Consider the following 22,389-nt stretch of genomic DNA (forward strand, 5'->3'; position numbering starts at 1 on the left):
CCCCATCCTTAATCGTCTCTCATTCGCTCCTCCCAAGGTTTCCAGTAACATTGTTTTAACCTTCTTTCCATTCCCCATGCTGAATTACAAATTGCTGTAGATACATCATTCATAATAAGGTATACAGAATTAAGACTAGATTGATGGTACCATTTCTCAAGAATATTTGCATTACTACAAGTACCAAAGACTTAAGCTAAAGGAAGAAAGCTCTGAGTATGTTCTGATACATCTAAATAACTTAAGGGCTTCCAGGTATTCTTTGTCCCTGAAATGACATTGTTTGAACTGTCTTAACACATGACTAGCCTTGTTACTGTTTATTATCTTAAATTCCGAATAATGAGAGTCAAGTATTGCAGAGAACCACCACACTCCCACATTTCTAATACAAAGAATGACTGTGGTAAGTGCTGCTTTTCTCTCAATATTTTAGGAGGAATGTCCTTTCAATAGTCAAAGTTACTAAGTTTGAATGTAATGTTTTATTAACAAATAAAACATAGCATACAAAGTCCCAGATAAGTATTGTAGTAGCCTTTTCATGTAAACAATGTATAAAACATCTTTGGCACAATTGACCATGTTTTCCTTATCTTACTTACTCTAGAAAATATACTTCATACATTTCCTTTTTCAATATGGTGGAATTTGGGGGGGCCAAATGTACAATTGTTTCAAAATTTGCAAAAATTTAAAAGACAGCTCAGAGATTTTTAAGAAAACTAATTTTTAAGGTCAGTTTTAAAAAGAGATTATGGCATGATTAATGACAGAAGCTGTTAAAGCACGTAAGACACAATTCATTCCTGCACACGAGAGAAAAACAGCACTGGGTGTCAGACATGCTGTTCATTATGGTGATGAGCCCACTGATCCTTATTTTAAAACTTCTCAAATCCTTAAATGAACTTGAAATCTTTCCCGATAAAATTGTTTTCAACATCTGTTCTACATTTTTAAGTTTTTCCAATTTATGGGACATAAATGTGATCAATTTTAAAATTGGTAAACTTTAAAGGAAATTTTGGAAAACAAAATGTTATTCATTTTACCCAAATGGCCTAAAATACTGTAAAATACTTTCCTCGTTACCTGAACAAATTTAGTAACTGCCTAAAGGCATGTCCTACAAAATTTATAAAATGCTGAATGGAATATTAGGTTGATTCTAAATGGTAACTCTTACAGACAAACTGAATAAATTGCTGTGAAACCGCAGCTGAGAACCTTTCTCCTCACTTCAAAGACAAGGCATTTAAACATCAGAACCTGGGAAGGAGTTCATGAAAAATGAAATAAGTCATTTTTAGAAAATGTAATCATTGAATAAGAGAGCAAAAGAAAATACTTAAATATCTAGAGTAAAACCTTGAACTCAGTCTCTGGCAACTATGATACATTTAAATATATGAAAGTTAGCTGAATAATATGTACAATTTGCAATGGATTATTAGAGAATATCTGAAAGTTTTTTAAGCCTATTTTTAAACTTCAGTGAAAGATGTAATCATTTTAAAATGAAAAATGGCAGCATTTTTTTTTCACTCGTAAGTTTACATGGAGTGGACTGAATTCTCTAATATAAACAACAGAATTCCAGACATGTCCCAGAACAATATAAAATTCCAAAGATTTTTCCCAGCAGTCAAACTTACGTATATGGAATATTTGCAACATAAAAACTTCTGGCTTTTACATACAATTTTTCAGGATGGAGTCAGACCTGGACTTGTCATCTCTGTTGTAGGACTTGCAAGGTAGTCATTCGATTTTAGGCTTGTTAGAGATTTGTAACTTGCCACTGATGTTAGAGACCCACAGAGGCCAAGTAATGAGGGAGTATCTTTACCTGAAAATTAGGATAAAATAACATATTTAATTGCTCTTGAAGCCTGATACTAGTAAGATCCTAAAACCATTAAACTTTACATACTGTATAAAACTGCAAACATACTGTAAAATCAAACATCTGTATGTTGACGTTTGAGCTTCCCAGTAGTTTCAATGCTGCCCCTTACAGAAACATTACAGTGGGATTATTTGTGCTTCTTTTAAGGTTCTAGATATGGAAGCTTGAGATATTCTGGAACAAAAATGGAATTCACCTTTTTGAGGGAGAATATGGTTATATCCAATTAGTAAAGAATAACAAAAAACTGTAGCAACAATACAAGTGCCCAGGTGACAGAAATACCAGGAAATCCGTATGTGGGTAAAGTGATGCAGAAGCAGCAGAACTGCTTCAGTTCAGTTGGAGGCTGGACCTAGGGAACCTCTGTCCACGACTGAATAACTGAATAAACTTATTCAGCATCTACTCTGCACCAGGAATACTGTTACCTGCTAGACGTCAGTCGGTCCCTGAAAGAGGAGTGGCAGAGGTCTGTGCCATGCCTGGGGAAAACACGTTCTTTCCCGAGCAGAACAAGTTTCAACCCCCACTGTGCACACACTTGACCTAAGAGGCCGGCCTAAGGCTGTGAAAGGCTAGGAAGGTGAAAATCACATTCACACTATTGTGCAACCATCACCAACCACTATTTCAAAAACTTTTCATCATGCCAAACAAAAACTCCCTACCTCTTTAAACAGTAACTTTCCTTTCTCCCCTTCCCCTCAGTCTCTGGAAACCTCTAACCTACTTTCTGTGAATTTGCCCTTCCTAGAGTCATTCTTAAAAGTGGAATCATACAGCATTTGCCCTTTTGTGTCTGGCTTATTTCACTTAACGTAATATTTGTCTTCAAGGCTCATGCATGTGGCATGTATTCCTTTTCCATGGCTCAGTAACATTCCGTGGTGTGTATATATATGACATTTTGTTACTCCACTCATCTGTATGGACATCTGGGTTGTTTCCACCAATCGACTACTGAAAATAATTCTGCTGTGAACACTGGCATCCAAGTATCTGTTTGAGTCCTATTTTCAATTCTTTGAGAGTATATACTTAGATTACACATATTTTTAAAATATACAGATTATAACAGTAATTGCAAAGACTAAAAGTCTGACATACACATTGGAGTAATATGCAGGTGTAAAAGAGAATGAGAAAGATCTCTATAATTTCCAGGATATACTATGTAGTGGAAAAAGCAAAGCCAGTAACATGTGATCTTTTATATTGAGGAACATGAATTCATTTTAATTTGCATATGTTTTTAAAGATCAATAGATAATTAAACTAATAAGATAGTTACTTATGAAAGCAGAAGTTAGCAGAGTTGAGATGAACCTTAAGCATAGTACTCTGACTCTGGGATATAGTTGCAAGATAAAATAATTAAAAATGAATCAATCTATTTTAGTTTATCCTATTTTAGTAATAGAGATAATATTACTTTGAAATTAGAATAATAAGGAAAAGCAAATAATTACGTTCCTATAAACTAGGGACCAATATTTTCCTCATAAGAAAGATATAAAAATACAAAATCAAGTACATGGAAACCTTTTATGTATGAATCAGAAAGTAAAATAAATGTAAGGTATATTTTTCTTTAAAAAACTTCCTAACTCGCTAGTGAAGAGGCTAGAAACAGTGACCAGTCCAGTCAAAACAGGCACCTCTATGGCCCAGATTATGTTCTCCGGTATCATTTTCTAGTGTAAGGAAACAGGACTTCTTGGAGAAACAGCTGGTCCTGGGTATGGGCATGAAATGTACCAAAGAAACTCAGAACATCTTGTTTTCCACAAAGCAAGGAAGCTGTGGCAGACTACGGGGATGTCGAAAGGAACTGTCTTTTAAAGGGTCTCTCAGTGTGCAAAAAGGTCAGTGACCTCCTAATGCGTGTACTAAAAAAGATGCATTATTTATACTGTATTCTTCCCGATGAAATTAAAAGATGCTTGCTCCTTGGAAGGAAAGTTATGACCAACCTAGACAGCATATTAAAAAGCAGAGACATCACTTTGCACACAAAGGTGCATCTAGTCAAAGCTATGGTTTTTCTAGTAGTCATGTATGGGTGTGGGATTTGGACTATAAAGAAAGCTGAGCACCGAAGAATCGATGCTTTTGAACTGTGGTGTTGGAGAAGACTCTTGAGAGTCCCTTGGACTGCAAGGAGATCCAACCAGTCCATCCTAAAGGAGATCAGACCTGAATATTCATTGGAAGGAATGATGGTGAAGCTGAAACTCCAATACTTTGGCCACCTGATGGCAAGAACTGATTCACTGGAAAAGACCCTGATGCTGGGAAACATTGAAGGCAGGAGAAGGGGACAACAGAGGATGAGATGGTTGGCATCACCAACTCAAAGGACATGCTGCTGCTGCTAAGTCACGTCTGGGAGTTGGTGATGGACAGGGAGGCCTGGTGTGCTGCAGTCCATGGGGTCGCAAAGAGTCGGAGGCGACTGAGCGACTGAACTGAACTGACTGATTCTTCCCAAATATGTGTAACCAGAATACACTAAGAATGAATGACCAGAGAAATCTAAATTATCAGGGATTTAACAAAACAGTTGGCTCGGTGCATAAAATACATAAATGTCAGGTGAGAGAAAAAGTTGGGGGGGCGGCGCTGCTCTGCTAGATGAAAGGACACCAAAGAGATTGAAAACTAAATGCTCTGTGTGATCCTTGACTGGATTTAAAAAAAAAAAAGCAATGAAGAATCAAAATTAAGAAACATTTCCAGTTACAATAACATCCAAAAGAGTAAAATACCTAGGAATAAAGTTAAGCAAAAGTACGCAAGTGTGTACACTGACAACTGCAAAATAGTGCTGAAACAAAGTTGAGGTTAAAATAAATGGGAAAACATCCCTTATATTTTGATGGATTGGAAGATAATATTGTTAAGATGGCAATGTTTCCCAAATTGATCTACAAATTCAATGTAATCCCCATCAAAATTCTGCCTTTTTTTAGAAATGACAGTTCAGTCGCTCAGTCTTGTCTGACTCTTTGCGACCCCTTGAAAACTGACCTTTTCCAGTCCTGTGGCCACTGCTGAGTTTTCCACATTTGCTGGCATAATGAGTGCAGCACTTTCACAGCATCATCTATAGCTAGTAGTTAATTTCTTTATGGACGTGTAGGTAACAATATACTTACTCTGTTAGCCGTGTATTGAGTTCAGTGATGTCACTGATGTCAGACCAGCCTATTTCCTGTCGTAGAATAGCATGAAAAAACTCTTGCCTAATTTTCTTAATCTGTCGGCCAGCTGCCAAAGTCCAAAATGAAACCTGTATATAGGCAGCAACAAGAACTCCAGCACCTAATCCTGAATAATAATATGCATATCTGGAAAACAATTCAAAAGTTTCTTTTAAATAGAGTCTTTATGTGGGAGAGAAATATTCAGAATTGGAAATTAATAAACTTACTGACAGATCACAAAGACCATGTAGGACATTATAACACGTACAATATTTTTTTCTCTTTTCTGACATTATAATAGAACAGTGGCCAATCTGTCCACTTGAATTATCAGCCGAAGGTAAAATAAAGTTGTGTGGTTAACTGCAAACATACAGTGGTGTTCATGAGTCACTTTTAAACTTACACTGATAATCTGTAGACACGATTTGACTCTTCCGTAATTCACATTCTAGACTTGCATATCTTACTGTTCTGAAAAGCTTCACCACGTTGCAAATACAGGAATAAATAGGCTGAACATGCAAAATGGCTCTGAGTATAAGTTTTTCCCATATTGTTTACACAAAGCACAAAAAGCCCTCTTCCTGATTGGCAGAAGTTGAAAGAATTTTTAAAAACAATGCTAAAATGTTATGAGTTCAAATCAACTCAGAGTGTAGTCTTAACTAAATTGGAGGGAAGTTAGTATCTTTAGAAATATAAATTCAATTTCATTACTCTCAAATATATCTTCCTTTCAGGCCGCTACGGCAACAGACAGTACTCATTTAAGTCGGCAACATTAAATGAAAGGTAAACACAAACGTTACGTGACAGGCTTTGGGGATTTCTATTAAGAAGGTAAAGAAAGGGGGGAAATGCCATAAAAGACATTATTAGATCAACAGACAAAACTGGAATTCAGATGGTAGACCAGGTCAAAGTACTGTATCAATATGAAATGTACTGAGGTTGATAGCTGTACTGTGCTTATGAAGAGAATGCCCTGTTCTTGGAACCAATCAAGTATTTATATGTAAAGGACCATGCTCTGGGCAACTTACTTTTTTAAAAAATTATTTATTCTTCTGGCTGCCCTGGGTCTTTGTAACAGCATGTGGGATCTATTTCCTTGACCAGGGATCAAACCGAGGCTTCCTGCATTGGGAGGACAGAGTCTTAACTGCTGGACCACCAGGGAAGGCCCCTGTGCAGCTTACTTAATTAATTTTTTTATTTATAATTATTATTTATTTTTTTACTTTACAATATTGTATTGGTTTTGCCATACATCAACATGCATCTGCCACGGGTGTACACGGACAACTGATACAGGAAGCTTGCAGCTTACTTTAAATGGCAGGGGAGGGGTTTAAATGGAAACAATAGGATAAAGAGTCTAACAAAAGCTAGAGTATACAGGGATCCTTTGTACATGCTTATAACTCTTCATAAGGTTGAAATTATTTTCAAATAAAATGTTTTTTAAAAGCACAGTATAAAGAAGTACATATGATATATATGTATATTAGCCAATTACCTAGTCATTTCTTCCAGAATTCTGCCTGAATTTAGCATTGCCAGTGAAAAACTCACTAGATAAAAACAAAATAAAAATAAGACATTTTTGAAAGGCACTGCCACATTTTTAAAATCTTTTTCTCTTTCCCTCACTCTCAAGTCACTCTTACCATCTGGCCCACGCAAATGGCCCTGGGGTTTAGGTGCATCGCGGGTCCAGTTGGGGAAGTAAAGCCCCCCCTCCCAGGTACTGCCCCCCTACCAGAGGCCTTGGGCCTTTAGCAACACAGCTTCCTAGAGCAGCAGAGAGGAGCTGATGAAGGGTATACAGAAGGCAGAGGAAGAAAAAAGAAATGGTCCACATAGAAACACAGGATTTAACAGGAGCTTTTTTCTTAGTGGTGCAAAGCGCTTTACATACTTGCTTCTTTTGATTCTACGTTACTATATGTGTGTGTTTCCCTTACATGCTTCCTCACAACATAAGTAATGGAAAGTCTGGATTACATTCACAGCAAAGGGGGGAAAAGACAAGAAAGATCACTGAGTTGCTCAAAGACAAGTCAGTGGATCACTGGTGATCCGTCAGGGTCCTGCTTTCCTTGTCTTGGTTATTAGCCGTCCTGTAAATTGGTATTTTTAAAGCAGTATTAACTGGAAGGAAATGGTCTTTTACTTTGAACTAATTTTGATAAAAGTGTCAATGTGCCTTTCCTGGTTCACATGTTTTAGTAACAGCTAGGATCCAGTGAGCATTTATTATATGCTGGGCACTGTTCTGAATACTATACACGCATTACATGGTCTAATTTTCACAATTCCATAGATAGGACTATACAGGTAGGGCTACATCATAAATTCCTGTTTTACAGATGAGGAAACTGAAGCACAGGGATATAAGGTAACTCACCCAAAGTCACTCAGTTAAGATAGTAAGTAGGCTGAGAGTCCTAACACTGCCTCATACAGCACCCGACACTACGCCACACCGACTGAGTCACGTGGTAATGGCTTATTTTCACTTCTTTAACAGACACAGAGTAAAACATAAAAAGAAAACAGCCCATACCTACTGCATTCACAGAGTAACAGGATACAATGTTACCACAGCACTGTTGGGAAAACACATTTACCATGATGCCAGGAGAGAAACTAGGCTTTGCTCCTTTATCACATGCAAACAGCCCTGAGGTCACATTTTCTGGGTGCTGTGTTATCACGCTTATCTTCTTCCAAAGGGTGATTTGGTAGAAATTTATTTTAAACTTAACCTACTGTCAGGATCGATTACCAGGCCTATAGCCCCGATGGTGGCATAATTTCTCCCTCAGGATTGCTCTTTCTGTAGATGTTCATAGCAAAGTGTTTCTGCTTATTGATATAGCTCTTTATCAGCTACTAGGTCCTTGAGGAAGCAGACTCTATTTCACTTCTGTTCTCATCCATTCAGTTCTGTGTGCTCATTTGCTTCCTGAGTTCATAAACCTGGCACCTTCGATAGCTACGTTAGAAGTGTGTTTGGAATGAGAGGCAGACAAGCTGTGCGAAAGCTGAAGTATGTGCAGAAATCATTGTTCAAAACCACAGGAAACCTGCAGATCATGCGTGCAGGGCTATTTCCCCCCTGAACTTAGAAAGCAGGTGAAATCTTTAAATGACTTTTTCTTTCCTCCAACACCAATATTATAACTCAAATTGATCTTCCCTCCTAGGAAATAAGAATCTACAAACATTACAAACTTGACCTGCTCCTTTCTCAGAGTCCCAGGCCAAGAATTGCAATCTAATTTTGGGTGAGCAACCCTAGAAGCCCTAAAGCCCCTAGGAAACCAACTTTCTGCTGCCAGAGGACCAAGGTGTGACAAATGTGTATGAATGTGTTCCTTGGAGTCATGCGATGAAATCTGGAATGCTAGACCTGGAAATCTCATGGGATTCCATCTGGAGAAGGCCACTATCTGGTCTTCCAGATGCTACATATTGGGCTTCAGCCTCACAAACAATCTTCAAGGAGTTATCTGGTTGAGTGGCTCACAGCACTGTCTGCCTGTTAGAATCATGTGGGGTGGGTGGAAAAAAATATAGGTGTCCAATGGGGACGACAGAAGATGGTTGGATGGCATCACCGACTTGATGGACATGAGTTTGAGTAAGCTCCAGGAGTTGGTGATAGACAGGGAAGCCTGGTGTGCTGCAGTCCAGGGGGTCGCAGAGAGTCAGATATGACTGAGCAACTGAACTGAGGCTCCATCCAAGACCGGCTGAATCAGAACCTCTAGCTGAGTGTAGAACATAATCTAAAAATTGCTTCCAATTGACTTTAATATACCAGGATGGAGAACTTCTCTATTCTGCCTAAATGCCTCCCATAGCAAAGAAATAGGAAATTCTAAAGCTGCTTTTTAATTTTTGAGAGTTCCCATATATTCCATACATTTTATAGATGAGGAAACAGAATCTAAAAGTGGTTGTTGGCATTTCCAAGTTCTTACAGCTAGTTTCCCCTCAGTGTTTATGTTCCAGACAGTTGACATAAGTCATCTCATTTAATTCCATCAGCAAGCCTACCTTTCAAAGGTGATAACAGTAGGGATTATAGAGGTTAAGTAATTTGCCCCCAGCTCAGGTACAGGCCTAAATAATAAATGTATCCCTTAAGGAACACTCAAAGAGACACTAAATAAGGAGTGCTGTAACTTTGAGTCTCAAAGTAAATTGATGAGTGCCTCCCTTGATTCGGTCCAGGACTTCTTTTATTAATATTACATAGAAACACTCAGCACAAGACAGAATTGGTGGATGTCCAGGCAGTTTTAGCAGTATGGGTAATAAGTCAAGGCAACTGGGGCAATGCAAGGGCACGCAGGGTGTATCAATTTCTCCACACAACCTCTTACATTATTACAGCCCCAAAGACTTGGCATAAAACATCAAGTTCCTAATACTCTGTAGAAACACCCTGTTTCCTATGACTCCATTCTTAAGGTTTGGATGTGGAATGTTTTACGCATAGTTTCTGCACAACTGAGTCATTGTGAGGGAACAACCTTGTCACGGAGACTTTATTCTGTTGACAAGGATGGACTCTGTTCACAATAACTCATTGTCAGACCCTCTTGTAATTTAAACTTTTTTTTTTCTTCTAACATTCTCATCTCATTTGGCTCCCATTGAGTCTTGCTGTCCAAGAATCCAACAATTCTAAAGAATAGACTCTAAACATCATCATCTCGGTGATGATGAGCTAGCGAGCTCAGCTACGGACACCTGAGGACTCTACCAGCTCTCAATCCCCATGACTTTGGCTAAACTCTACAAATCTAAACATATCAAAGAGCTGTCTGGATTCAGAGCGAGCATGAAATGTAACAATTTGTTTTCTCCAAAGAGCCATGGGAATATTATTTGTACAAACCTAGAGTGGACACTGGCATTAATAACATTTGAGGGACTTCTCATTCCAAACCCTCCAAGACAATCAAGTTGCCTAACGACAAACGTGGCTGTAGGGAACCAAGTGTCATTTAATTCGGAGGTCACCGAAACAGCTGGCAACTCTGGTGAATGTATCACTCCAGCGGTCACAGGTCTGCAGGGGACTTGCTCGTGCCATTCCCCAGAAAGACCTTGAATTTGGCCCTGGGCACAGTATGTGGCACCTGTCTGCCAGTCCAGCTTCAAAGCAATTCAGTTGCATAATTAGAAACACATTAAAAATAAGCAGACTGCCCCAAATAAGGAAGCTGTGGAATTACTCTGGTGTTAGCAAAAACCAAAACGGGACTAATAAAACTGGACCAAATGTCAACCTGCCTGGGATAAGTACATTGCATCCAATTAAAAAAAATTAACTGTGATAAGATATACATTACTGTCTTAACCATTTAAAGTGTATAGTTAAATAGTGCTAAATATATTTACACTATGGTAAAATCAATCTCCAGAACTTTTTCAGCTTCCCCAACTGAAACTATGCCCATTAAAAAATTCCCCATTTCCTTATCCTCCACCCCCAGCTACCACTATCTTCTTTTCTGTTTCTATGAATTTGGCTACTCTAGACACCTCCTATAAGCAGAATAATTTATATTTGTCTTCTTTCACTTAGCGCAATATCCTCAAGATTCATCCATGTTACAGCAGGTGTCAAAATTTCCTTCCTTTTTAAGGCTTTTTAACACTCCATTGTATGTATGTAACAACTTTTGTTTATCCAGTCATTCAGCTGAGTTTTTAAAATCCTAAATTGAAACCAGTTTTGATTGATAGATTCTAATATGGGCATCCTCCTGTTCTGTGTGTGTGTATTATACATCTATAAAGCTTATAAGAAGTAAAAGGAAAATAAATTAAAAATTCCTAGTTTCCTTAAAGACTTTTTAAACTATTCTATCTTACTCTATTTGTGTTAAAGTTTTGGCCACTGGTAAAATACAAGTAATCCAGATAAACTTTCCCAGACACAATTTTTAAAGGAGAATGTACAGCACTTAGATTGGCAGTATAACGTGTACAGTCATGAGCGTGGTGTGGACGTAGAAAGACCTGAGTGAATTCTGCCCTAACACTGTATAATTTGGGGAGGTTATTTATTCTCTCCAAGCTTCAGTTGTCTTCATGTGTCACTGAGAATAAGACCTACCACATGATACACACTATGAAAGATTTCTATTATTTTTGTTATAAAGAGGTTCTTCTCAGAGACAGTAGTACTACAGAACAAATAAATTCTTAGCATTCATCAATATTCATGTAAAGAGATCCTATTGTATAAACTAAGCAATCATGTTCTTAGATAATTACAACTAAGCCCTACAATGCTAACCAAATACGTAGCTCTCAACAGTGAACACAGGAAACTCTTCCTGAGTGTCATCTAAATACAGTCTACTGCCTCTCGGGTGCCTCTACTGTGGAAGCTGCCTCTCCTTTATTAGCCGTCTCCTTCACATCCCCCATCTGTGAGCAGCAGGGCTCCACTCGGTCTCCAGCTAGTGCCCGCAGGTCTCTAGGGAGGAAGTGAGCCATTGTGCTGGGTAGAAAGCATGGCTATCTTCCTTTCTATGTTAAGTCTGTCTAATATGAAAATAACTTTGTCCATTGGAACCTCACTCCAATGCTGCTGACGTAGCCCCTCGTACAGATGGCATTAACTTATGTGACTCCTTTGGCACTCCAGTAATTTTAGTCCTTTGGGAGAGTTTCAAAGCACATCATTCTCATACTGAATCCATTCACTCTTTAGTAAAGTGCTCTGTTAAGGAACAGTCAACCTTGTTGATCCAAATATTAGAGACAGAAAGTAGGTGTCATTTTAGCAAGAAGGATAGGAGAAAGGGGGAGGGGGGAGGGGAAGAAGAAAAAAAACAGACCCACAAGTTGAGGACAGCTAAGAAGTATTGCCATGCCAACTGATGCATTTTGAAGCTGCTGCTGCTACTGCTAAGTCGCTTCAGTCGTGTCCGACTCTGTGCGACCCCATAGATGGCAGCCCATGAGGCTCTGCCATCCCTGGGATTCTCCAGGCAAGAACACTGGAGTGGGTTGCCATCTCCTTCTCCAATGCATGAAAGTGAAAAGTGAAAGTGAAGTCGCTCAGTCGTGTCTGACTTGTAGTGACCCCATGGACTGCAGCCCACCAGGCTCCTCCATCCATGGGATTTTCCAGGCAAGAGTACTGGAGTGGGGTGCCATTGCCTTCTCCTCCTTCTCCAATGCATGAAAGTAAAAAGTGAAAGTGAAGTCACTCAGTTGTGTCCGACTCTTAGCAACTCCATGGACTGCAGCCTACCAGGCTCCTCCGTCCATGGGATTTTCCAGGCAAGAGTACTGGAGTGGGTTGCCATTGCCTTCTCCTATTTTGAAGCTAGCTCATCAATAGTCATTAACTGAATGGACACTGTGCAGACATGCTCTGCTATGGTTCCACCATCCTCAAGCAGACTGACTTCCTTACTTTATTGAAATACAAAGCTTTCTGGAAATTTCCTTATTCTATACTTAAAGTCCAATAGCATACACTTATTTGTTGAAATTTAACTGATTATTTGAGGAATTCTACTGAGAATTTTAAAACTCCTTCTGTGATATCTGAAGCTACCCAGATGTCCAAACCATGAAGCAAGCAGATGATGAATAGAAAAATCAATTTCTAATCTTTCACTCAGTTAAATAAATGAATACATCTATCAGATCAGATCAGATCAGATCAGTCGCACAGTTGTGTCCGACTCTTTGCGACCCCATGAATCGCAGCATGCCAGGAATACATCTATACATCTACATATCTTAATTAAAGAAATGCTTACCTGGAAGGGAGAAATTTCCTCCAGTATTAACAAATCTGTCAGTCATTTCTCCAAATACTATCATCATGAAGGGCAGACCTGATCCATGAGTTATGGCCATGATAGTGCCAAAAGACATAAATAATTTATCCTGCCAATCAGAGTATCGAAACTAAAAAAAAAAAAAGAAAAGAGAAGAATACTTAGCTTGTATAACAGAATTTCTCTTTTTTCACAATGTATGTTCTTTGGAATTTTCTTTAAGGTCAGTACTTTTGTAACCGTTCCAAATAAATGTATTAGGGAAGAAAGAGAATTTCAATTCAAATCATTGACAGAGTAATTTTGAGATTCTATTTATTTTGTATCTGTGTGGAAAAATCCTAATTCCATTGAATCAGTATTTTATTTGGATAAGTAATGGCAATATAATCAGAAGGGACTAAGATTTAGTTTCACTAAGAAATACTGTTTGATCTTCCAGAGCTCCTGAGGTAGTGAATTAGAAACAGCTAGGGGTTGATGTCATTTACATACACACACATAATACATCCTTTAAAAAGACATTCAGAATATTTCAGAGGGAGAATTATAAAGGGCGGAAAGGGAACAGATATTCTGGGTTTTGAGGATAAGGCCCCTTTAAGAGGCTTAAGTTAGCTTTTGGAAGACAGATCAATAGTGAAGGGCAAGAAACTTAAGGAGTGCCTGGGTGTGTGCTTTAGGGAAGTCTTGCTTATGGAGATGATACTCATTGTAGAATCTTGAAGGACAAGGGGGAATTAGCGAAGAAGAACTGGGGAGTGCAGAGAAAGTGGGGGAAGTGGGGGCTTAGAACTGCAGGGTGACTGGAAACTACATGAGTCCTCAGGGAACTCCACGTGGTGGAATTTCTAAGCACACAGTGCAGAGCATGGAGGACGATATTAGAGAGAGGTCTAAAAGGCCTGGTGGCCATACCAACTATCTTGGATTTAGTACCATCTATAGAGGGCTTCCCTGGTGGCTCAGCTGGTAAAGAATCTGCCTGAAATGTGGGAGACCCAGGTTCGATCCCTGGGTTGGGAAGATCCCCTGGAGAAGGGTAAGGCTACCCACTCCAGTATTCTGGCCTGGAGAATTCCATGGACTGAATAGCCCATGGTGTCACAAAGAGTCAGACACGACTGAGCAACTTCCACTTATCACTTATAGAGGGGAGTGGTTATACAAGTAAAGTGCACAACACCCAAGAACTAACCAGCCAATCAGTGTCATAACACTCTAAAACCCTTTGTCCTTCACCACCTTTTTTAGTTCTCTCCAAATTCCCACTTTTTCTCCCTATTTCTGATTGACTGAAACTATGCCTCTCTCTCTGTTCTTCTTTCATTCTCTGCCTTCCAGACTACATCTCCCGTCTCTTAGTTTTCCATTTCTATACTCTCCCCTCTGTCCCTCACATCTCTCTCATCTTTTAAACCCTTATCTCTGCCCATTTCCCCACCCCACTCCCTTTGGGGGACAAAGAAGGAACAATTATCAAGAGAATGGGTGATGAGTCAGGCTGGCAGATGGTCCTTGAGAGTGGAGGCTGAGTCAGAGGGAGTCACTATGCAGGGCACCTTGAGGTTAAAGCATAAAGTTGGCGGGCACACTGCTCTCAGGGATTTCCAGAAGTTTGGTCTGGGAGACCAAATTCCATCATTAAATACAGAGGGCAAGCAAGAGTGTTGAGAGAGACAAAGGGTGGGAAGCCAGGTGGAACTTGGAATGAAACAAGGCGGGCAGGTAAAGTCCAGAGCAGGTGGGAAGGGCCCCTAAAATTACCACAAAAGGGACCAGTGTCCCCAGAGTTCACCTTAGTGGCCGGAGGGGAAGGGAGATAGAGCACTTGAGTTTCTGGGCCACAGCTCAAGCACGGGAGCAAGTTGACATGCAGTGTTATCTTCACCAAACATTTACGTGAAACTGCTGCTGCTGCTGCTGCTAAGTCGCTTCAGTCGTGTCCAGCTCTGTGTGACCCCATAGACGGCAGCCCACCTGGCTCCTCTGTCCCTGGGATTCTCCAGGCAAGAATACTGGAGTGGGTTGCCATTTCCTTCTCCACGTGAAACTGAGGAAAGTTTTAAATGCTTTTCATAGTACATTTGAAACTCATGTAATGTAATATATTCACTGCACCTCAATTAAAAAGTTTCTCATATTAATGAAACAAAATTTTATTGTCTCCAAGCTTCAGTGAAAATTCCAAGAATTTCACAGTAATATCCTAAGTAACCTAGATCTGTTTTCAGTGATTTTTCAACAAAAGAAGGCCTTTCTGTGTTCTGCTGTGTTTAGTCACTCAGTCGTATCCGACTCTTTGCGACCCTATGGACTGTAGCCAGCCAGGCTCCTCTGTCCCTGGGATTCTCCAGGCAAGAATACTGGAGTGGGTTACTCCATGCCCTACTCCACGGGATCTTCCCAAGCCAGGGATCGAACCCAGATCTCCCACTTTGCAGGTAGATTCTTTATCATCTGAGCCATAAGAGAAGCCCAAATGCCTTTCTAACTCCTATTAAAATGCAGTTTTATCCTGAACCTCAATCAGAACAGCAGCAAAAAGATTACATTTATATTTAAGGTTAAACTTGCAAATTCAAAGGAAAATTTCAGTTTCTACTTTTAAGTTTTGTGACATTTTGTTTTCTGTAAGAGGCAGATTTAAAACCTTTGCATTAAAGCCAGATTTAGTTTTATAAACAATTTATTCTCTAAAGTACTGAATTGAAAAGATGTTACCCTTACTGAGATTTTTAAACACAAAAGTCACAAGCATAAGGGAGAAGAGAATGAAACTTAATACGTTGGAGATTTCAGATTACATGCTTTTTTTTTTTACCAACTTCTTTGCTATCAAATAATGGCTGTCATAGTTTGAAATATATCCTATTCACCAAAAGTGGGCAAACATTTTCTTGAGTCCCCTCTCTAAGACATATTACAAATGAAAAACAGATTTGACTTTTTCCAAAAATATGTTGGCTTGCCCTGGACCAGTGGGAAACCACTGAGAATTATCATAAACATATCTGAATCTGTAATAGTAGCTTCATATTTAATCAGTTTTCCTGGCGGCCAATGTGAACATAGATTTCTTAAGCATTTACAATTTTCTGTAGTTAACAATCTCCTTATACGCAAGTTTATTTTAAGGTAAATTTGTGTGTGTGTGTGTGTATGTGAGAAACAAGTGCAGAGATGTATTTTTCTGAAATTAATTGGTTTGTATGGTGCTTCAAACACCAGTCCTAACTTCAGTTTCCCTGTACACCAGTTAGCTCTGCTCTCCCAGCCAGCCTATCCCTACCTGTTTTATCTTCCACCTTGAGAATGTGGGCCATTAAATACAATGAGCCAATCCAGGACATCTATCGCTGCCTGCAGACAATCTTAAAGCACTTCTCACTACAGATCCAAGACATCAAACTTAAATGAAGGCAGAACTGATTCAAACTTAATATTTCACAGCTTACCAATGTTAATGGTCCAATCAAATTTACTTTCTTCATTTTTTCCTTAGCTTGGCTGCTGTAAAAAAATATATATATATATATAACCGAATTTAAAAACTCTTACAAAATATTTCACAGTCAACTGAATATAAATTTAAGTAGTTGCCATATTTGAATATTATATTTTCAAATGTAAAAGAGTGATATCCACAAACTGTCAAAATTATCCAGTTTAACACACGGTGTAAGGCAATGACCAAGCGCAAAGGTAACTGTCCAAGGCACTATAGGAATCTCTGGATAACCGGGGAATGGTCATGTGCCTTGCAGCACGCATGCACAGAAGGAAGAAGACCATGTCAACAATGTCTGCAAGATCAGCTAATGCTTCATGTGCTAAAAAGGTACATATTGATCTAAAATTAGTAAAGGCCACTCTTCTGAATGATTATAGGGAGTGCCGTCAGGAAATCCTGTAGGCTCTATATTCAAAATACATCTAGAGTTCACTCACTCTTCGCCACTTTCATAACTATCCTAACACGCCGCAGAACTCCTGCCTTGTTTTTCCACTTCCGCTTATGCCCACTTCAGTCTATCCGCAACACGATACTCAGAGTCATCATTTAAAAACACAAGTCACATGCTTGCTAAAGAGGAGGAAGAGGCAAGGGAGGGATTGGGAGTTTGGGATTAGCAGATGCCAGCTATTACATATAAGATGGATGAACAACAAGGTCCTCCTGAAGAGCACAGGGAACTATATTCAACATCCTGTAATAAATCATAATGGAAAAGAACATGAAAAAGAATGTGTGTGCAAATATATACATATATATATGAATAGCTGATCATTTTGCTGTATATCAGAAATTAACACAACACTGGAAATCAATTATACTTCAATAAATTTAAAAAAACTCTCAGGTCATATTATGCTGCTACTCTGCTCAAAGGCTTACAAGCGGCTTCCACTTTTCTCAGAGTAAAAGCCAGATCCTTACACTGGCCTCTCCGGCCCCACATGATATTCTCTGTCGCCTCTCTGAGCACGGTGCCCACTCCCACTCCTGCCAGCTCTGCTCCAGTCACCCAGGTCTCTCTGCTGCCGCTGTCCTGCGAACACTCCAGACACATCCCCCCACAGGGTCTGCATTACCTCTGCCGTGAGGGGTACATATATGCCACACAGCTCTCATTCTTTTTTTCAAGTTCTTGCTTAAAATATTGCCTTCTCAATATGACCTACCTTAACTACCCTATTTAAAATTGCTTTTTTGCACTCCTGATTTCTTTAGCCTTAATTAACATGTTCCCATAGCCTTCATTACCTGCTAACAATTGTTTGAAGGACTAAGTGCCCCTGGGAAAAGAGTTTATGGATGCTTCTTTTTCACAAATGATCACATATTTGCATAGATCTAACTTTATATTACTTAAAGCCCAAGAGTGCCCCTGGTTTCCTGGTTTGGGATATCTGATGCCCTTTGGTGATAATTTGTCTCAGAAGCACAGGCTATTAATTTGGTTTTAGGTTGGAAATGCTGTTGCTTCTTCAGCCTTGGGTATGAAATGAAACATAATCTGGTTCTCCCCTTAGGCAGGAAGATGGAATTTGATGTAATATTTTTCTTTTATGTATCTTGGGCTTTAATTCCATGGCATATGAAGACTACTTGCAAGATTTTAGCAACTACTATTCAGCATATGTATTGTTTACATCTATTCTCAATAATAAATAAATGCTAACTGTAGGAGAGCAGACTTTTTTTTACCTAAATGCATTTATTTAAATTTCCAGGTAAAGTTTTATTCACAGGACTTGATCCCAAATTATCTGGAACATTTTCTGAAATCAAAGGACTGACATCTGCAATGAAATATGTTCACAAGAATGGGACAGGCGAAACTGCGTGATCGCAACAACCAAGGAACTCAGTTTTCCCTGGACCGCTGAAGTGAGCTGAACTTCCTTTAGCATACAAGTTTTGGTCCATTTTTTATAAAAGTGTGTCTCATTACACTTAAGTTCATAATCTTAACTTTTTCTTAGTCTTTTGTACTCTTTGAACTGTCTTCTTCCCAACACAAGGCTGTGAGCCCCGGTTCTGAGAACTTCTTGGGTTCTGCTCTGTCACCGCATCTTTTGCAGGGGTAACCCCTCTGTACACTCACCAGTGTTTAGCCCGTGCAACACAGAAATAGACTTCTTGGAGAAAATGCCACCTATTTATAGATTCACAGTCAATTCCAGCCTAAATTGCCAGTGAATGAAAACCACATTTTTCTAGAAGAAAAAATACCATCGGTTTTCCAATTTTATAGGGCAAATTAGATATTCTGTGAATGAATACCATGGTACGTAGAATAAATAAAGCAAGATCATTGTATGAAGAAATTAACAGACTAAAATAATGCCCCAGTTTAACCACCAGATAGGCATGTTCTCTGTTAACTAATCAGGCCACTTAGAGCTTGAGGACCCACTACAGAACCTGATAAGTTTGTCCCTCAGGGCGATCCCTGGATGACACAGGTCAATTGGTTCTGGGTGGCTTGGCATGAACTCAGAGACCACAACAGCCTCATAAATTTTGAGGCTGAAGGCAAAAACGATGCACTGTCCTCAAAGTGAAAGAGGGACAAAGACAGCATGCCACTTACTGATTGCTTCTGCCCCTACTAAGGTGGAGAAGTGAGAGTGACAAGGGCCCTTGGGGCCAAAGAGCCAGCACAGGGAGAAAGACAGGCAAGCAGAGAAAGGCAGAGGTTTCCCCCTTGCATGTGAGCAACAATTTCTTTGGAAGCGCAGGTAACCCGCCCCAGGCTGCTCAAGGTTCCCCTCCCCACCTCACCCCTCACCCCCCAGAGGGGAGAAAGAGGGAACCAGAGAGCTGAGAGGAAGGTGGGTAAAATGAGGAGGAAGAGGAAAAATGAGTGGAGGAAGGAGCTGCCTGCTTCACTCAGATCAGATTAGATCAGATCAGTCGCTCAGTCGTGTCCGACTCTTTGCGACCCCATGAATCACAGCACGCCAGGCCTCCCTGTCCATCACCAACTCCCGGAGTTCACCCAGACTCACGTCCATTGAGTCAGTGATGCCATCCAGCCATCTCATCCTCTGTCGTCCCCTCCTCCTCCTGCCCCCAATCCCTCCCAGCATCAGAGTCTTTTCCAATGAGTCAACTCTTCGCATGAGGTGGCCAAAGTACTGGAGTTTCAGCTTGAGCATCATTCCTTCCAAAGAAATCCCAGGGCTGATCTCCTTCAGAATGGACTGGTTGGATCTCCTTGCAGTCCAAGGGACTCTCAAGAGTCTTCTCCAACACCACAGTTCAAAAGCATCAATTCTTTGGCGCTCAGCCTTCTTCACAGTCCAACTCTCACATCCATACATGACCACAGGAAAAACCATAGCCTTGAGTAGATGAACCTTTGTTGGCAAAGTAATGTCTCTGCTTTTGAATATGCTATCTAGGTTGGTCATAACTTTTCTTCCAAGGAGTAAGCGTCTTTTAATTTCATGGCTGCAGTCACCATCTGCAGTGATTTTGGAGCCCAGAAAAATAAAGTCTGACACTGTTTCCACTGTTTCCCCATCTATTTCCCATGAAGTGATGGGACCAGATGCCATGATCTTCGTTTTCTGAATGTTGAGCTTTAAGCCAACTTTTTCACTCTCCTCTTTCACTTTCATCAAGAGGCTTTTGAGTTCCTCTTGACTTTCTGCCATAAGGGTGGTGTCATCTGCATATCTGAGGTTATTGATATTTCTCCCGGCAATCTTGATTCCAGCTTGTGTTTCTTCCAGTCCAGCGTTTCTCATGATGTACTCTGCATAGAAGTTAAATAAACAGGGTGACAATATACAGCCTTGACGAACTCCTTTTCCTATTTGGAACCAGTCTATTGTGCCATGTCCAGTTCTAACTGTTGCTTCCTGACCTGCATACAAATTTCTCAAGAGGCAGATCAGGTGGTCTGGTATTCCCATCTCTTGAAGAATTTTCCACAGTTTATTGTGATCCACACAGTCAAAGGCTTTGGCATAGTCAATAAAACAGAAATAGATGTTTTTCTGGAACTCTCTTGCTTTTTCGATGATCCAGCTGATGTTGGCAATTTGATCTCTGGTTCCTCTGCCTTTTCTAAAACCAGCTTGAACACCTGGAAGTTCATGGTTCACGTATTGCTGAAGCCTGGCTTGGAGAATTTTGAGCACTATTTTACTAGCGTGTGAGATGAGTGCAATTGTGCGGTAGTTTGAGCATTCTTTGGCATTGCCTTTCTTTGGGATTGGAATGAAAACGGACCTTTTCCAGTCCTGTGGCCACTGCTGAGTTTTCCAAATTTGCTGGCATATTGAGTGCAGCACTTTCACAGCATCATCGTTCAGGATTTGAAATAGCTCAACTGGAATGCCATCACCTCCACTAGCTTTGTTCGTAGTGATGCTTTCTAAGGCCCACTTGACTTCACATTCCAGGATGTCTGGCTCTAGGTCAGTGATCACACCATTGTGATTATCTGGGTCATGAAGATCTTTTTTGTACAGTTCTTCTGTGTATTCTTGCCACCTCATCTTAATATCTTCTGCTTCAAGCACAACCATCAACAGCAGATGTCTGATGCTCTTTAAGCCCGAAGATCAGACGATGCTTATGAGAGATTTCTGGAAAAGTCGTGAGCTCCATAATGCAAGGAATGTTACACCACACATGCTCATGGAAGGGCCCTGCACAAAGGGAAGGGGGCGCCTTCAAACCCATGCTGTCTTTCCTGGTGGTGTTTATTGGCTAAGTCGTGTCTGACTCTTTGCCACCAGAGGACTGTAGCCCACCAGGCTCTTCCGTCCATGGGGATTCTCCAGGGAAGAATACAGGAGTGGCTTGCCTTGCCCTTCTCAAGGGGATCTTCCCAACGCAGGGATCCCCGCGTCTCTGAGGGATTCTTTACCATGAGCCACCAGGAAAGCCAGCCTGTCGCAAAAGAAACCTCAGTGACATTCCTTGGGTAAAGTCAGAACCACAGAAAAGACTCTAAGGAAACTCCAAAACAAAGGCCAAAGGCATCATCCACTCAACTTCTTTGCTCGGCTCCATGTGGCTCTGCTGACTCGTGTGTAACGAGAAAAGCAGAAAAGCGGTGGCCGAGGGTGATGTACCTGCTGACGCCCAGTTCAAATTCGTCCTCCCTGGTCTCAGTGATCCGGAATGTTGCGATCCTTCCCACCTCTGGATCCATCTCCGCCTGGGGAGAAACCAGTCTCAGGTCCATGGGCACCAGCCGCAGCTTGGGGAGGTCGCTCAGCCTCCTCACAACACCCCCCTCCTCACCCCGCCGGGGTTCGGGGCCAGCAGACTGGTCGCGGGGACCCGGGAGGACGGCGCGGATAACACGCTGCCCGCCGCCCGGAGCCCACCTTCCCGAGCTTCCCTCACCCGGGACTGCGCCTGTCTCTGGCCGAGCCGCTGGGCGCCGGGGCTGCGGGGCCTGGGACTTTGCTCGCCCCCGCCCCCGCCCCCGCCCCTCCCCGAGAGTGTCGGGCCCCAGCGACGCCTCCTGAAGCCGCCGGGGCCACGGCCCCGGGCAGAGGAGGCGCTCCAGCCGCCAGGCTCGCTCCGCACACCCCGCGGGGAAGGGTGCCCGGCGCGCCGCCCTCCGCTGCCGCCCACCCCTGGCGAGCCGCCAGCCCCGGGCCAGCTGCGGCCGATAAGCCCCGCGACCAGCCTGGTGCCGCTGGGTGTTCCGAAAGCCTCGCCTGGCGGGCCACTCAGCCCTCCAGAGTGACTGTCACGCTCCTTCCGTGCAGTTTTCTTTTTGAAGCCTTGCGGGGGACAGTTTGTACATGCTCACCAATGATGGGGCAGCTGAGGGACACGAGAGACCCCTAGGCTCGCCTCCCGCTGCTTCTGCATGCCCAGGTCTGCTCCCCGGGGGGCACCGAAACCACCCGTCTCTAGGGATGCTGAGGACAGGGCAGGGCCGCCCAAAAACAT

At 41.3% G+C, this 22,389-nt stretch overlaps 1 protein-coding gene across 1 annotated transcript; it reads right to left on the reverse strand.

The window, feature by feature from the left end:
* Positions 1-1,649: 1,649 nt before the first annotated feature.
* On the reverse strand, positions 1,650-22,389 carry LOC102392794 (myosin heavy chain IB-like). Its single transcript, XM_025291971.2, has 6 exons — positions 22,272-22,389; positions 21,832-22,217; positions 21,555-21,640; positions 16,412-16,466; positions 12,933-13,083; positions 1,650-1,852 (listed from the first exon to the last, which is right to left on the reverse strand). The coding sequence occupies exons 1-6, from the start codon at positions 22,387-22,389 to the stop codon at positions 1,710-1,712; spliced, it is 939 nt and encodes a 312-aa protein (XP_025147756.1). The 3' UTR covers positions 1,650-1,709.

Source organism: Bubalus bubalis, chromosome 8 (genome assembly GCF_019923935.1).
Source record: "Bubalus bubalis isolate 160015118507 breed Murrah chromosome 8, NDDB_SH_1, whole genome shotgun sequence".
Lineage (NCBI taxonomy): Eukaryota > Metazoa > Chordata > Mammalia > Artiodactyla > Bovidae > Bubalus > Bubalus bubalis.